This window comes from Perissodus microlepis, chromosome 11 (assembly GCF_051167445.1).
Source record: "Perissodus microlepis isolate ML-2025 ecotype Zambia chromosome 11, ASM5116744v1, whole genome shotgun sequence".
In the NCBI taxonomy this organism is placed as follows: Eukaryota; Metazoa; Chordata; class Actinopteri; order Cichliformes; family Cichlidae; genus Perissodus; species Perissodus microlepis.
This window is the reverse complement of record NC_140471.1, coordinates 28,441,294-28,459,458: the sequence shown is the minus strand read 5'-3', so window position 1 is coordinate 28,459,458 and position 18,165 is coordinate 28,441,294. Positions and strand designations below refer to the sequence as shown.

Below are 18,165 nucleotides of genomic sequence, written 5' to 3'. Positions count from 1 at the left end.
AAAACAACAGCAAAACTCAAACTATAACCAAAAGTGCAAAACAAAACTGGGTAAAAAAAACTGAGGCTCATGGTATGTCGATTCAGGAAACACTACGTCAGTACTTAACAGCACATTTTGATACTGCTACTCATTCTGGACATTTACCTAGTCTTGAACTGTGTGAGTTTCAGCTTTTGATTGCTTTCAATCTTATTCGAAGGACACAACCTTCTCTGTAAAAATTGGTGAATTTTCTCCTTTTGTGACCTTTGGGGGTCATTTTTAGGCAATAGAATCTGTCTTTTCATCTTTCTGGTGATGACATCTAGATTTATTCTCTTATGAAATCTAATGGTCCCAGTTTATTGCCGGTTTTGTTAAAATCCCTTTATTGACCTAAAGAAAGTGTTCGAACAATTTTCTTCATCTTAATGAAATCAAAATCGCTATGCTAGGTTGTGCTGACCGCCTCTTTTGGCCATGTATCCATTAATCTTTTAAAAATCTGGATGTGATTGTTGACATCTCTTTTATCTTTGATAAACAAATGTTTACTCATGTCACCCCAGTCACTTTGTCAAGGTCATGTGTCTTGAGTCTGAGTCTCTTTTTGCGTTTCCCATCTTATTTTTCACAGGCCTGTATCCTGTGTTCATTGTGTTCAGTTTTGCTTTCTCCCTGTCTCATTGTATCCAGCTGTGTTCCCTCCTGTTTCCAATCCCCTTGTGATCCTCTGGGTATTTAGTCCTCTGTCTTCCTCCACCTGTTGTCGTGTTGTCCCATGTTGCTACGTGTCTCTCTCTGTGCTCCTTGTGTCCCTCATAGAACTTAGTTTTCTAGTTTCTTGTTAGTTATATTGTCTTGCATCAAGTGCTTTTGTAACAGTGCAATAAAGCTGCCTCCTTTAGTTCACACCTTTGGGTTTTGAGTCCAGCCTCATCCTGCCTGCCAAAGCTCTCCATGACAATTGGTTTATATTATGACTGTAGTATTGTAATTCTTCATATACAGGGAGTGCAGAATTATTAGGCAAATGAGTATTTTGTCCACATCATCCTCTTCATGCATGTTGTCTTACTCCAAGCTGTATAGGCTCGAAAGCCTACTACCAATTAAGCATATTAGGTGATGTGCATCTCTGTAATGAGAAGGGGTGTGGTCTAATGACATCAACACCCTATATCAGGTGTGCATAATTATTAGGCAACTTCCTTTCCTTTGGCAAAATGGGTCAAAAGAAGGACTTGACAGGCTCAGAAAAGTCAAAAATAGTGAGATATCTTGCAGAGGGATGCAGCAGTCTCAAAATTGCAAAGCTTCTGAAGCGTGATCATCGAACAATCAAGCGTTTCATTCAAAATAGTCAACAGGGTCGCAAGAAGCGTGTGGAAAAACCAAGGTGCAAAATAACTGCCCATGAACTGAGAAAAGTCAAGCGTGCAGCTGCCAAGATGCCACTTGCCACCAGTTTGGCCATATTTCAGAGATGCAACATAAATGGAGTGCCCAAAAGCACAAGGTGTGCAATACTCAGAGACATGGCCAAGGTAAGAAAGGCTGAAAGACGACCACCACTGAACAAGACACACAAGCTGAAATGTCAAGACTGGGCCAAGAAATATCTCAAGACTGGTTTTTCTAAGGTTTTATGGACTGATGACATGAGAGTGAGTCTTGATGGGCCAGATGGATGGGCCTGTGGCTGGATTGGTAAAGGGCAGAGAGCTCCAGTCCGACTCAGACGCCAGCAAGGTGGAGGTGGAGTACTGGTTTGGGCTGGTATCATCAAAGATGAGCTTGTGGGGCTTTTCGGGTTGAGGATGGAGTCAAGCTCAACTCCCAGTCCTACTGCCAGTTTCTGGAAGACACCTTCTTCAAGCAGTGGTACAGGAAGAAGTCTGCATCCTTCAAGAAAAACATGATTTTCATGCAGGACAATGCTCCATCACACGCGTCCAAGTACTCCACAGCGTGCCTGGCAAGAAAGGGTATAAAAGAAGAAAAACTAATGACATGGCCTCCTTGTTCACCTGATCTGAACCCCATTGAGAACCTGTGGTCCATCATCAAATGTGAGATTTACAAGGAGGGAAAACAGTACACCTCTCTGAACAGTGTCTGGGAGGCTGTGGTTGCTGCTGCACGCAATGTTGATGGTGAACAGATCAAAACACTGACAGAATCCATGGATGGCAGGCTTTTGAGTGTCCTTGCAAAGAAAGGTGGCTATATTGGTCGCTGATTTGTCTTTGTTTTGTTTTTGAATGTCAGAAATGTATATTTGTGAATGTGGAGATGTTATATTGGTTTCACTGGTAAAAATAAATAATTGAAATGGGTATATATTTGTTTTTTGTTAAGTTGCCTAATAATTATGCACAGTAATAGTCACCTGCACACACAGATATCCCCCTAAAATAGCTAAAACTAAAAACAAACTAAAAACTACTTCCAAAAACATTCAGCTTTGATATTAATGAGTTTTTTTTGGGTTCATTGGGAACATGGTTGTTGTTCAATAATAAAATTATTCCTCAAAAATACAACTTGCCTAATAATTCTGCACTCCCTGTATAAGTTTACTACAATTGTCTCTTTTTTGGCTTTGATTGGTTCAAAACGTGTACATATTACTGTCAGACAGATCGTGCACAGATACACCATTTCATTAATAACATAAAATTAATCTGGAACATTTATTCCTCTAAATAGACAACATCTATGGCAGTCACTTTGACCCAGTGATGAACTGTATTGATTTTGATGTCCAGTCATCAGTGTCATAGCTGAGGCAGATCACAGATAACTCTTATGAATATTTCAAGAATGAGATATATGCTGCACCTCATAAATACACAAATATACTGACATTAATCAGGGTCACATCTTCTTTACACTCAAACTGCAAAATTCAGAGAAGTGTAGTTGCTGGTCTGCCCCTGAATAGTCCTCCTGGGTGCTGTCATTTGATGCTAAAGTCAAGGAAAGCTTTGAATGTCATGTTCTGGTGATGCGTATTTAATGTCATCTGGGGTTTTGTGTATTGTTTCGTCAACATTAAAACGTTTCCTGTGTTACATGGGAAGCTATTCAAACAACAAAGACACCAGTAAAACACGGTGGCCCAGCAGCCAAAGGCATCCTGTATAAACCGACTGGCTCAGTCTGCAAACATACAGAGGGACATTTCTCTCAGATAACAATCAGTCAGGTGAACCAGTGTGGCAAGGAACATTCTCTTCTGACGCCATGTAATCAGACTCAGCAGAAGTTTAATGAGGAGGAAATGAGTGGAGATCACATCTGTTAGAAAGGAGTGAGCTTAACTCTAGACATGACAGAATGAAGAAAGTAAAATAATGCTATAACAAAAATGAGGACGCAAGACGCAGTAAGGGGGAAACTACAGTGGCCCTAAGAGGCCAAACGGACTGCAACTTAAGAAAACACCAGCAATAAGAAAAATGCTGCAAAAGCACACATAATACAACAGAAATAGGAAAAAGCCTTTTACTTTACCGTAACCCTTTGATGATGGTGGTGGAGATCACTGTCTGAGATTCTGAGTTAGGCTTCAGGATCCTGTGTATGAAATTAAATCACGCTGAAGCCTCCACCTTAGATATAAGTACCAGTTTAGCTCACTGGTTAAAGCAGGTGATCCATATGATATAAGGTTAATGTAGAGACCTGGATTTGAATTGCTGCAATGCATGACTTTCTCTCAGCTTGTCCTTACCTCCTGTCATCTAAAGCTGTGTGTCTGGTAGAAATTAGGAACTACATGGAGAATATGGAAGATAGAAACGAAACTTAAAATTTCACAGTAAAACATGAACAGGGCAAGTGCAAAACTGGAAACATGAAAAAGAAAACAGCGGAGCATGCAGCTATGAGGGAGGCTGTGACAAAGGAAGACTTCAAAAATAGGTGTGTTCCAATAGTCCATTTTGCTGGCACAGATCATGTAAATGTAAATATCAATAAACTGTCTTTTCCATTTTCCATGTCATAACCTGCTGATATATTTTGACTTTTTAAACAACAAACTGTTAAATGCACCTCTGAACTCTAAATGCCACATTGATGGAATAAAAACTACTTCTTGTTAAGTTGTTTCTGCATGAAGAACAGATTTATTCAAATTTTATTTGTCACATACACAATCATACATAGTACGACATGCAGTCAAGTGCTTGTTGCTGTGCAATGCCCGACCATAAAAAACAAAACAGACATAAAAGTAAACATAAACCTAAACTAGCAAGAATCACTGTTTGCACACTACTGTGAAAAATTAGTTTAGTTCTGTTAATTTTTGCTGTTTTTCAAAAAAAATCTGATTGTTATTAAATAATACATTGGGAACACCTCTAAATACTCAGTGAGGACTCAACTTCTTTTGTTTTATAAAGTTTATCTATTACTTTTTTTAAAATCATAAAACATCACAAGATTAGCGCCAGTATAGGAAACAAGCCACAAACATGGCTCAGAAATTGTTGTTACAACCAGTGTGTCACGGTATATTTAAGTCCTCTGTCTTCCTTTGTTCATTGTTAGGTCATCTGTTTATCCCACATCATAGTTCTCTTAGTTTTCATAATTAGTTTTCCGGTTTAGTTGTCATGGTCTTGAGTCCGTGGACTCTGATTTTGGGTTTTTTTTTTTTTTTTTTTTTAAATCACCTGCCCTGTTAAATTTGACCCATTGTAAATAAAACGCTCACTCGCAGCAAGCCAGTTCCTGCATTTTGGGTCCTTTTCTCCCACACACATACAACACGACTGCCGTTGCAGCCGTGACATTAGCTTTTGTTGTTTACTCCTGCCATCAGCCGAAATAAAGGCTCCCTTTTGTTTAAAGTCCATTTTGTTCCGTCTCCTGCTATGTCTGCTTTTGGGTCCGTTTACAAAACACACCAGTGTACCCCGCCATGACACAGAACTAAAAATGTTTTTTTTAGGGCACAAATGAACCAAGAAAATCTTTACCACGCAAATGATTATTAGATGAAATTAAAATTGGATCCATGTGAGAAATTTATAAAGATCTTTGGTTCTAATCATAATAATAACAACAACAACTTTATAGGCGCCTTTAAGACCCTCAAGGTCCCCTTACAATAGCAACAAAACAATATAATAAAACAAGAAAAAAAAAAAAGCATGAAAGTATAAAAGCTGGCCTTAATTCCTTTATACTATATGTTTTATAAGGCCTCCTGTTTCTGTTCTGGTATGTACATTACGGGACTGGGCGAAGCCCCTCAAGATGGCGCCCACTCCGACTCCAACCCTACTGCCGAATTGGACCCAGCCCTTGCCAATGCCTTTAACTTGATGACGGCTAATGTTGTTAAAGTAATTGACGAGAAACGTAGTCCTCTGACCGAGGCGGTTTCTAAGTTCGCAGTGGAACTCCAGTCAGCACACAAAAGGTTGAACAAAGCGGAAGCTAGGTGCTAGCTGTGGAGAGCGGTGCTACTGCTCAGGAGCCCCGGATCACCAAGCTTGAAAATCAAGTCAGCGCTCTCACGGAAAGATTGGATGCAGCAGAAAATTACAGCATACGACTGAACGTCGGGCTTGTTGGCCTACCGGAGGACACTAAATCTGCTCAGTAGGTGGACTTTTTTGAGACTTGGCTACCCCGCGTTCTCATAATGACCACCAAGGCTGGGCGCATAAAGTTGGAGAAGGCTCATTGCGTACCCGCTCCGAAACCAGACCCTAACAAGCGTCCCCGTGCACTGCTCATTCGTTTTCACTCTTTCAGAGATAAGCAGAGAGTCATGGAAGTGGCGTGCCGACTCATCCCTCAAGCTTAACGGCTCAACGGTGTCATTCTACAATGACTTCTCCATGGCGGTGCTGAAGAAGCGAAAGGCATATGATGCAGTGAAGCTGCTTTTATGGGAGCGGGGGATACAGTACGCCATGTTCTTTCCAGCGACACTCCCGGTGACACACACAACAGCTCAAGGAGGAGATTCTCCACCCCTGGGCAGGTGCAGGATTTCCTGGCTTCCCTATCTGATTGAATCCTCTGCTGCTTGCTTCTTCTTCCACCCGTTATTGTTGCATCATTGACTGCATCCGGGTCCTGGTTTGGTTCTGACTGTTCCCTGCACGCCGAATCAGCCAAGCGGCTTGGGCGCTCTGTTTATGAACAGGTGCTCTTCACTTGGAATGTCTAGCTCCAGCACGATGAGCCTAAGTTTTTATTTTTTTCTTTTTGTGTGTTTTTTTTTTTTTTTTTTTTTTTTTTTTAAAATATGTGTGTTGTTACAACTAGTTTGCCCTCTGTTGTGGGCTTCAGGGTTAGTTGTTTGCTTGGTCCCCGTTTAACTGGGGAAAGACCCTCAACCGTATTATTCTTTCTTGTTCTATTTTGTGTTCGCAGCTCAGGTTTTACATGCTCTTCATTCTCATACTTGGCTATTGTAGGCACCATTACCTTTTTTCCCCCTCTCTTTTTGGTGCCTCCTCTCTTCCTCTTTGATTTTGCCATTTATGTGTGGGGATCTGAGGTTACTTGAACATTCATATTACATGTGTGGGTGGGGTACATGATTAGTACTTCAATTTCTGGTACTATTAAATCATGTTCGTGGAATGTTTGGGGTCTGCAGAAACCCACCAAAAGACTAGCTGTGTTTTCCTTTTTGGAAAGGGAGGAGGTTTCTTTGGCGTTTCTCCAGGAGACTAATTTCGAGGATAAGGACAACATCAAACTTAAGAGGGGCTGGGTTGAACGGGTGTTTGCAACTTCCTATTCCTCTTTTAGTAGGGGCGTAGCGATCCTCGTTAGCAAAAAGCTCGCATTCCAGTGTCTCAACTGTGTCAATTGACACAGTTGAGACACCCTAACCCTGACCATGGTTATCTTTAAAGATGACCATGGTCGCTATATAATAGTTAAGGGTACACTTCTATGAAAAGAAGTGACATTTATGAATGTGTACTGTCCACCTGGCTACTCCCCTAGCTTTCTTGCTTCTGCCACATTTGCCAATCTTGCGTCTGCAGACAGCTTTGTGGGCGGGGACTTTAACGGTCACATTGATCCTTTGCTGGATAAGCCGCTGTCTAGTAGTTCCCCTCCCTCAAGCCAGGCCAGAATGCTTACTTCATTATGCTTCGACTTCAGTTTCATTCATGTTTGGAGGCAGCGACACCCTACTGACTTAGGATTTACATTTTTCTCCCCGCCCCATAAAAGTTACACCAGAATTGACTATTGGTCCAACCCCGCTTCAAAAAAAAAAAAAAAAAAAAAGCAAAAAAACACCACGGGTAGATATCTTGACAACCTTGTAAAAAGAAGGCCCGATTCTCTTGCCATTGCTTCTGTTACCAATAAAGAGGAAGCTAAATTATTTGATACAAGGGCTATCAATGAGGAGTTTGCATCATTTTACTGTAATTTATATAAATCTGAGTAGCCTGGTGATGCTTCCAGCCTCATGAAGGATTTGTTTTCTAGGTTTGAACATACCTTAGATTACTGAGGCCCCCAAATTTTTACTTAATGCTCCTATTACAAGAGAAGAAGCCTTGTTTGCCTTGAGCGTCATGCCATCAGGTAAAGCTCCAGGTAGGGATGGATTTAGCTGAGAGTTTTACAAACAGTCCTTCTGGATCCACTCTTAGCAATGCTCACTCTTTCCTAAATGGCATCCTGCCCCAGTCCCTCAGAAAGGGCAATATTTCTGTTATTCTTAAAAAAGGCAAACCCCCTGATAAATGTACTTTATATAGGCCCTTTGCCTTGCTGAACTCAGACTTGAAGTTACTCTCTAAGATATTAGCCCTGTGACTGGAGAAGGTACTCCCCTATATAATTAATGAGGATCAAACAGGTTTTGTTAAAAGCCGCAAATCCTCTGATAACATGAGGGGACTTCTCAATGTTATTCATCTTTCACAAAATTCTGATGAGCCATTCCTTGTTGTAGGGTAATTTCCAATAAACCAAGTTCAAAAAGGGGAGTCTATGGCTGACGCGTGTTCCTGGTTTCCAAAAGAAATGCTTCCAGTTGCATTATGATTTGAAGACCGTTTATTTATTACAAACTGAAGATGTAACAATGAACTCCTTCCTAAATAAGCATGAAAGTTCCAAAAAAAATAGCAGTTATCCAGAACTACCTGTGCACACGGTCAGAAAACCGTGAGACTCCTAACCTCTCTGTACATGCTCCTCCCCTTCCCTCTCACACAGGGTTTCATGCTACTATTGCACTTACATACTTAAAGTGAGAGGTACCCCCCTTTAGGTTCCAATCCCAAACAGTGACTTAAAAATTACTTTATGTAAACACATAAATTTTCACATTTATTAATCCTGAAAAGATAACTTATGTAATGAATCTATGAATTATAAAACAAACATGAACTCAATCGTAAATAAAAATATAAAGCAGACGTCTGGCGCTTACACTTGTACTCTCTCTTGATGCAGAAAAAGCGTTTGATCGCGTTGAATGGTTGTATCTATTTTTTGACTTCAAGGAGTTAGGATTGGGTGAAATCTTTGTAAATTAGGTGAAAGTTCTCTATAACTCCCCAGTCGCAGCGGTTATGGTAAATGGCCTGTATTTGTATAGTGCTTTACTAGTCCCTAAGGACCCCAAAGCGCTTTACACAACCAGTCATCCACCCATTCACACACACTGGTGATGGCAAGCTACATTGTAGCCCCAGCCGCCCTGGGGCGCACTGACACAGGCGAGGCTGCCGGACACTGGCGACACTGGGCCCTCTGACCACCACCAGTAGGCAACAGGTGAAGTGTCTTGCCAAGGACACAACGACCGAGACTGTCCGAGCCGGGGCTCGAATCGGCAACCTTCCGATTACAAGACGAACTGCCAACTCTTGAGCCACGATCGCCCCAAAATATAACTAACGGGATGCGGTCCAGCTATTTTGCTCTTCTTAAGTAAAGCAGTTTCACCCCGGTTCTTTTTTTATTCCTCGGGCATCCAGAGACGACACCGGATTCAGTAGTCATTTTACAAAACCTTTATTCATCTTCAGTTATGCATACATCTTCTAGAAGGGGAGATGAGCAAGGCCGGTGTCCCTCTGCAGATCTTCACTCCAGTTTTATAGAAGCGACCCCATCGTAAAACCCACATGATGTGTTGCAAACTCTGTGTTTGTGTATGTATGTGCGAGCAGGTGAGTGCCTGTGTGTGTGTGCGCGTACCTGTGTGTATGTGTGAGTGCACGTGAGTGAGTGTGCGTGTGGTTGTGTGAGTCTAACAGTTAAAGCACTGTATGTGTCTCTGGGTACGTAACTTCCTGCCGGTCATAAAAGTAATCTCCCCTCAACCAAGGTACACCAAATTCCTCTACACAACATACAAAACAAAGTTAACATATTACAAACACTGAGACCCCCACTCTGCATCCACTGTGAGACTCCTCACATCGACTGTGAGGAGTCTCCTGCAAACCTACTTCAAACTTATAACAATTATGAGCGTTTATTAAAAAGTACAAGCATCAGCATCCCCCAACTATAGCTTCCTGTCTCCTTTTATGACAGGCAGACCCCCAGTGTCAATAAATTCCTTTACACACACACACACACACACACACACACACACACACACACACACACCTCTGATCTACTGCTGGACACTCTCATCTAAGCAAATGTCACATCTCATATTGTAATAATTGTTTTCTTGTACTCACACTCTCCACCGGGGTTAATGGGCAGGGCGATCCTCTTAGTCCTTTACACTTTGACATAGCCATAGAACTGCTGGCCCGGGCCGTAAGACAGGATGTTTTAATTTCCGGTATTCGTGTTAAAGAGAAGATACATAAAATTTCTTTATATGCAGATGATGTGTTGGTGCTCTTATCCCGACCTAAAACCTCCCTCTCCCCATCTTGTTAAAGTAATTTCAGGCTGTAAGATTAACTTTGCCAAGTAAGAGGCCATTGCCTTGGGTTCATTGTTGACATTTCCAGTTACAACTGTTCCCTTTCCATTTCGCTGGTCTCCTACTGGGTTTACTTATTTAGGGATACGGGTTTCTCCCTCTTATCATCAGCTGCTCAAGCTCAATTTTGTCCCCCTTTCTGATCCCTTTCTCAATTAAGGGTGATCTGGAGCGCTGCCCCCCCCCCCCCCGTTTCATGGCTTGGCAGAGTGGCCCTGATCAAAACGAATATTGTGCCCAGACTGCTATATACTCTGCAAATGATCCCCATCTTGTTATCTAACAAGGTTATTAAGCTTTTGGAAGGTTGGTTAAGTGCTTTGATATGGAGCAAAAGAAGGCCCAGATTTAATGTAATGGCGTGAATGAGGGATAACCGGGGACGGTGACTAAGATGTTGACAACGCCACCTGGGGAGGGAGTTACACCCCAGGAAAGATTTCTTTAGCCAATGTTAGCTAGTGTAATGCTTGCAAAGCCCATAGACTCGTTATTAACAGCAGAGGTGAGACAGATGAATTTTACAAATCAAAATTTATTAGGAAGAACTACTAAAAGCATAAAACTGTAAAATCAGGAAGGTACCCAAGGTAGCAGGGTTGGGATGGCAAGACAGTTAATTAAAACACTTTATTAACAACTGATGATTAAAATGACCAGACTCACTACCACAGTGCTACCATAGAACAATCACAGCTTTAAAAAAAAAAAAAAAAAAAAAAAAAAAAAAAAATGGTGGAGACCGGCCACTTGTGGAGGCAACCTGCGGGGAGGAGTGCCCAAGGGTGCCACCAATTACTCACCCGTGTAGTTCCACTGCAGACCTCACTGAAATCTAAATGGTGCAATCTACCGATGGCTGGTGTGTACACTCTCTTGCATCGGGGAGGGGATTCCACCTCACGTGCCCAGCCCCTCAACAAGCGGCCGCACCTCCACTAAAGCAATAAAACAAAGCATAAAACCTTAAACAAATTATTAAAAGAGATCTACATAAAACAAATACACCCCAAGTTACTGTTCTTTATAAAAGCATCACATAACAAACAAAAAAGCATAAGACAAGACAGCAGCAGTATAGCACAATCCTGTAACAAAAGAGGGAAACAGTCGTCAAGGTCCACCCTACTATATGCCACATTATGATAAACGCAAGAGTCCCACTTACCACTCTCTAAAGGGCAATACTAAAATGAGTAGCTTTCCTGGAGAGATCTGCAGTGCTTAACTACCTAATGCTCTCAGCCACCTTGGCTGGAATAAGACTGCCAAATGCCTATGTCTGGTAGTGAAGCACAGCTGTTCCTTATAAGCCCACTAATTGTCAGCTGGGAAGGTAAGGATGTTAGTGCTGCATTCGTGGACATCACGTAAAATCCTAGCCCAGAATCTACTTCACTACATTAAAATGGCCACAGTCCAGATGTCCAGTCAAGATGAGGTGTTGATTTACCCAGTCTGCGACTTTACCAACTTGCTATTCATTTTCAGTGATTGCAGACTGGCTCAGATGTGACTCTACCTCGATCTGACTTGATATTGAATCCTCTCAGTCCAAATGTCCCCTGTTTAATTTGTTATTTGTTAAAGAGATCAGTGAAGTCAAAAAACTCTCCAACAATCCTATTACTCTATGCTCTGTCAGTGCCTGGAGGTCTATCTGTGCTTTGGAGGGTCAGGCCCATTTGACATCCTCCCTGGCTCCTGTTATGAATGGCCCTTACTTCTTGCCTGGATGTCTGGACCAGGGTTTTGTGGTCTGGTCTAATTTGGGGCTGGTTAGCTTGGGTGATTTGTTTAGAGGCCGGACCCTTCTTTCCTTTCAGCAGCTTCAACAATGTTTTGGCCTTCAAAATGTGGAACTCTTTAGATACCTGCAACTGAGGCACTTTAGAATTAATGACACCACCCTATTGTTGGACCCTACTAGGTCCGCAGTGGAAGATGCTTTGTCCTCCCTGCAGTCTGGAAAATCCATCAGTTCCTTTTATAAGGTTCTTAACTATGGCTCAGCCCCTGGTTTCGAGGCTGCTAAACAGGTCTGGGAAAGAGACCTAGACTGCTCAATAAATGATCCAGTCTGGCAGGAGATTTGGGCCTGTGCCTCTATCTGTCTGTAATTGGGCTAAATCAATTCAATTAAAAATCAATACAAAGTAGTGTACACGTGAGAAGTGGAACGAAATTCATACACGATTCCAAACATTTTTTACAAACAAATAACTGAAAAGTGGGGTGTGCATGATTATTCAGCCCCCTTTGGTCTGAGTGCAGTCAGTTACCCTTAGACATTGCCTGATGAGTAGTGATGTGACGTTCTGTATCGAGGCTTCGAAGCTTGTGTCGAGTAATGGAGGGGGCGTTTCCGCGATGCGCGTATCGAGGCTTGCTTCATTTATGGGAGGAGCTGAAAATGATGACGTCCGAAGCCTCGCTGCCCGGCTGTACCACGTGACTGGTTCATGAAGTGGTTTGAACTTTGCCGCAAGCTATGACAGCGATATAAACCCCTCAGACTTCATTCAAAATGTGGGTGTTTGATGGAGAGTTGCGGTTAGTGAGAGTTTGGAGACAGTTTGGAGGTTTAGGAGAGAAAGCCAGGAGAGAATGGAGCCAGCTAAGAAGAGGAGGATGTCCTCCCCTGTGTGGGAACATTTTGATCTTATTCCTCCCAACAAGGTATGTACATTTCTACAGAAGATGTATTTTCATAATTCTGATGGTGCAATAAAACTTATGTTAAGCTGTCTTTACTTTTGTACAAGGTGAAGTGTTTGCTATGTGCCAGGGAGCTGGGATATAACAACAACACCTCATCCATGCTTAGGCACTACAGAGCTTTGCATGAGAATAAGGGGAACACCGATTGTGGAGCAAGACCAGGTGAGCCATCAAATGCCATGATAATATAGCATGCAGTAATGTTACTAAATGATATAACAATATTATACAACTGTAATAAGTTACGTGTGTGATATTTATATTTGTGCTTTGTTTTTGTTGTCTTTCCTCAGGAGAACAATCTCAAATAGATGAAGACCTGGTTAGCATGGTGATTGAGGACTCCCAGCCATTTAGCATTGTGGAGGACAAAGGATTTAAAAGATTTGTTAAATCATTAAATCCTAGCTATGTTCTCCCCACTAAAAAGGCCATAAAAGCAGTGGAAATTTAGTTTTTACAGAGTAAAATGCGAACAGGCAGGACTGAGGCTCAAAGCCTCAGTGTGTAGCTGTCCATACCTCAACGTTACAAAAGCACAACCACTGTCCACACCCTTGGTGCCACAGACTACCAAGGCTGTGGAACAGTCTACCTCTACAACTACGTTTGGTTGACTCTGTGGAGTCCTTTAAAAAACAGTTAAAAACTTTACTGTTTAAACAAGCTTTCTGTTGACCAATGCTTTTTACATTTTTATAATTTTAATTTACATTTAAACTCTATATTGTGTATATTGTGCCTTTTGCTATTTATCGTACTGTTTATTTTAATCTCTGTGTGCAGCGCTTTGTGACTACCTGTCTATGAAAAACGCTTAATAAATAAACTTTACTTACTTACACCTTTAAATGTCCTATTGCAAGTTCGTGTTTTTTATATTTTAGCAAGACGTTTACTTCTGCTTTTCTGCATACAGTTTAAGTTCATTGAAAGGTCATATGTCTATGTATTGTATAGCTGGAAACACACACACACACGTATCTACACACACACACACACAATATAGACACTGATGTTGCCTAAGAATGTCACATGTATTTGTAATTGTATATTCTTGAATGATTGCTTGCTGACAATAAAAAGGGCTGTAGCGAAGGAATCGGTTGAAGTTGGCTAAGGACAGGTGAAGGCCTGGGTGACTTCCCTCGCGAGCCACAAAGAGCTGTCTTGCCCTGTTTTGTCGTGCAGTTAGTGGTCTCGTGTTCCAGCGGGGTTTGTGCCTAGATAAACCCAACATTCACAAACGCTGTCCATCTAATCTGACTGAGCTGGAGCTGTTTTGCAGAGAAGAATGGGCAAGAATTTCAGTCTCTCGATGTGCAAAGCTGGTAGAGACATACCCTAAAAGACTGGCAGCTGTAATTGCAGCAAAAGGTGGTTCTACAAAGTATTGACTCAGGGGGCTGAATAATTACGCACACCCCACTTTTCAGTTATTTATTTGTAAAGAATGTTTGGAATCGTGTATGAATTTCGTCCACTTTGTAGTGGTCCTTCACGTGGAATTCCAATAAACTTGATTCATGTTTGTGGCTGTAATGTGACAAAATGATGAAAAGTTCAAGGGGGTCGAATACCTTTGCAAGCCACTGTAACTGGCTGCTAGATTTCTTGATAGGAAGACAGCAGACAGTTACGTAAGGTCAGCAGCAACACCTCGAGCACTATAACACTGAATATGGGGGCTCCTCAGGGATGTGTGTTGAGCCGCATTCTCTTCACTCTGCTCACCCACAACTGCACACCATCACACAGCTCCAACCTTTTCATCAAGTTTGCAGACGAAACAACTGTGGTAGGTCACATCAGCAACAATGATGAGATCTAATACAGGGGTGAAGTTAACCATCTGGCAGAGTGGTGCAGCTACAACAACCTGTCCCTAAATGTGGAGAAGACCAACAGCGACTCTACTTCCTCTGCAAACTGAGAAGCGCAAGAGATTCAACCACCATTATGAGCACCTTCTACATCCTTCAACAGCTTCTTCAGTTTGCTGCCATCAGGAAGGATACTGAAGAGCCTCCGTGCCAGAACCCGCAGACTGAGAGACAGCTTCATCCATCAGGCTGTCAGGATGCTGACCATCTCTGAATCGAGAAGGGGGGCCCAAGGGTACATCTTTCGGCATATTACAATGCTGTGATTGGAGCCATTCCTCAACTCTCTGTGAATGGTACTCATGGCCATTTGAGAATCTGTGTCTTTGATTAGCAGTCGTTGATCAATGGTCATAAGAATTTGCATACTAACAATCATGGAACTAACCCCCCAGCCCATTGTTCATTCAGTGGTGCTAGTTTCCTTCACTGTGCAAATGTACTGTTTACAAGATTGGGGAAACCTGCAGTCAGCTGAGACTGAAGAAGTCAGTTCGATGAGTGACGAAATGTTTTTCCCACTGAAAACGCTACGTCTAGATGTAGGTAAGATGTATGAATGATTAAGCACGCATCAAGACATTATTTTATTAATATTTTTAAAATGATAGCATCTGTTTATAAGATCGGGGAAACCTGCAGTCAGCTGAGATTGAAGAAGTCACTTGGATGAGTGACAAATCGTTTCTCCCACTGAAAATGTCCAGATGAACAGAATCAACTTTTTGGGATTTACTTACCTGGATGATTAAGCACGCATCAAGACATTATTTTATTAATATTTTTGAAATGATAGCAGCACAAAAATGTTTGCAGCATAAACCAGCACAAACATAGCACAAATGTTTGACATCAAATTTGTTTGATTGATTTAATGTGGGAGGGCTGGTTGACCTTTTGACCTTTACATTTTCATTAATATCTTTAAAACAGAGGCAGCACAAACGACAAATTTAGCAGCACAAACCAGCACAAAAGTAACACAGTTGATTGACACCAGTTTTGTTTGATTTAATTAATGTGTGTGTGTGTGTGTGGGGGGGGGGCAACTTTACTCACATCTTATATTGGGAGTAATGGACAATCTGGTTATCAAAGGCAAGCACAAGAGACTGTTCCAGCTGTTATCTTTTGCGGCCAGGAAGAATATCCTGCTCCTCTGGGGCAGGCCAGCAATCCCAACTAAGAAATCCTGGCATAACATTGTTATGGACTGTATTCCCAATGAATATATAACTTGTATGCTCAACTCCACCTTGGACTCTTTCCACAGAACCTGGGACCCACATCTGAAATATGTTGGACCTGTACTGTCATCCTCGTTGTTGTGGGGCTTTCCCAAAATGAATTAATTTGTATTAATAACAAAAATATTTTTTTTTTAAAAAATGGTGAGAGAGTTTGTGGTCCGGAGATCTGGTGGAAGTGCATTCCAACGTCTTGGGACAGAACAAGTAAAGGCTCTGAGTCCCATGGTAGTCAGGGGAGCAGGTGGAACAGACAGAAGGGGAGCTGAAAAAAAGTGAAGTGTACAAGGGGATGAGTATGTATGGAGAAGATCAGATAAATATGGAGGAGCGAGATTATGAAGCGCTTTGAAAGTAGGAAGCAGGATCTTGAAATTGACACGGAGGTATAATGGAAGCCAATGGAGCTGTTTAAGAACAGGTGTTATATGTTCATTAGTAATTCTCATTCATTTTATACACCTATATTGTTTTTACACATACGTCACTACTAAAGATATTTTCCTGTCGTGTTGATGGACTTTTGACTTGAATCTGACTACTCATCAAAAGAGTTTGGACTTCTGTCAGTCACAACTTTAGATCGCTCACTTTCCTGACTACTGTTGATTACTGTTTTCAAGTTTTGTTCAAATATGTATACAATAGCAAATCTACCAACACACTGTCTAACAAAAATACATAACTGATGATCCCTAGATGATTTCTGATTTAAGATAACGCTTTATTGTCATTGCACAGTAATACCTAGCACAATAGTACAAGGAAATTGGAAAACCATTCTCCGTAACCCCTGGTGATCGTTGTATGGGAAAATCCCAGTTCATCAACAGTCTCTGAAATCAACCCTCCTGAGATCAACAACCATGCCAAATTTAATAATCTTTTTTTCAGGTTCTCAGGTACATGTATAAATTCTCTGAGTTGCTGCTGATGAGAAAGACTGATTAGGTATTTAGATTACTGTGATAAGCAGTGGAACAGGCATACTTAGTAAAATAGCTGTTGAATGTATGTATTGTGACTTCCCACTGGATGTCAGCTGGACATGCAGATCATGTATATATTGGGTATGGCAGTCCATGACCAGTTCTGGACATCTAATTAATGTCCAAACTAGGTCCACAATTTGGGCGTCCAACCATGACCCAACTTGGACATCAATATGGTGTTCACAGTTTGAACTTTGGTCTGGGTAATTTTTTAGATGTCTATGACATGTGCAGGAAATGTACAGATTAATAAGATATTATTCACAAATATCAACATGATGAAGTGACTGACTGACTAATAATTTTTTGACAAATGTGAAGAAGACTTTGATTATTGTGTCTTTTGTTTTCAAAAACGCTCCGATTTTTTTGAGAACTCTATTAAAAGTGGTGAGAATGACCTTTCTGCTGTGACATTTCCACCAGGTCAGTTGAGAAAAACTGAAATTATATGTTATTACACTATCTGTATTTAGACAAATTAACGATATTTATATTTAATGAATCCAAAAGTAGATTTTAGTATCCTGAACAAAACTTTTTGGATATTGGCAAAAAAGTTTCAAACTATGGGCATGGCTGTGCAGTAAGCTGCAGTACCAGCAGAGGGAGAGATTTTATTTCAATCAATATTATATTTCAAGTCAAGCAGCCTTCCTTTTTGAAGTTTTATCATTATGTTGGTACAACAGCTGTTGCTGGGAATTTCTTCAAATTTGGCTTTAACGGTCAATTTGATGTCCAGTGGGCAGTGTCACTGTGATCTGTTCCATTCTTTGTCAAGAAAGAAATACAGTCTACGTGAAGCAAATGCACAAATATATTGACATTCATCAGGTTCACATTGCCTTTACAGTGAAACCACAAAATTCAGAGAAGCCTTCTCGCTGGCATGCCCCTGAATGATCCTCTTGGGTGCTGTCATTTGATAGTCAGGTAAATGAAAGCTTTGAATGTCATGTTCTGGTGCTGGGTATTTAGTGTCATGTGGACATTTATGTATTGTTCATCAACGTTAAAAATGTTCCTTTCTCAAGCAAAACTTCCCAGACAACAAAGACAGCAGTAAAACAGGCTGGCCCAATGGTCAAAGGCATCATATATAAACTCACAGGCTCTGTCTGCAAACATACACAGGGGGACATTTCTCTCAGTCAACAGTCAAGGTTGATCAACGTGGTAAGGAACAATTCTCTTCATTATTTTAATTGTTATCACTTTGTTTTGTTATATTATGTAAAAAGGATCAATTTTATTTACTGACAACTGTTTTTTTTTTTCTTAAATTGGCATCTTCATTGTAGGGTTGTTGAAAATTATTTGGGCAAAAAGCATAATTGAAAATGAGAAGTTTTTAATGAATTTCAAAAGTTCTG

At 41.1% G+C, this 18,165-nt stretch overlaps 1 protein-coding gene and 1 pseudogene across 2 annotated transcripts in view; both read left to right on the top strand.

The window, feature by feature from the left end:
- Positions 1-18,165, top strand: part of LOC146378108 (sialic acid-binding Ig-like lectin 14) — a 70,005-nt pseudogene that overhangs the window by 36,346 nt on the left and 15,494 nt on the right. The window lies entirely within an intron of this gene.
- LOC146378109 (uncharacterized) lies at positions 12,463-13,178 on the top strand. The gene is made up of 3 exons (XM_084945077.1): positions 12,463-12,625; positions 12,712-12,829; positions 12,961-13,178. Exons 1-3 carry the CDS (start codon positions 12,554-12,556, stop codon positions 13,119-13,121), a joined length of 351 nt encoding a protein of 116 aa, XP_084801203.1. The 5' UTR covers positions 12,463-12,553; the 3' UTR covers positions 13,122-13,178.

What these genes read in the sequence shown, in the direction of transcription:
- LOC146378109 (XM_084945077.1), top strand. Translation starts at nt 12,554, where the DNA reads ATGGAGCCAGCTAAGAAGAGGAGGATGTCCTCCCCTGTGTGGGAACAT. An exon ending in ATCTTATTCCTCCCAACAAG is followed by an intron (nt 12,626 to 12,711) that starts GTATGTACATTT and finishes CTTTTGTACAAG; the next exon opens with GTGAAGTGTTTGCTATGTGC. An exon ending in CGATTGTGGAGCAAGACCAG is followed by an intron (nt 12,830 to 12,960) that starts GTGAGCCATCAA and finishes GTCTTTCCTCAG; the next exon opens with GAGAACAATCTCAAATAGAT.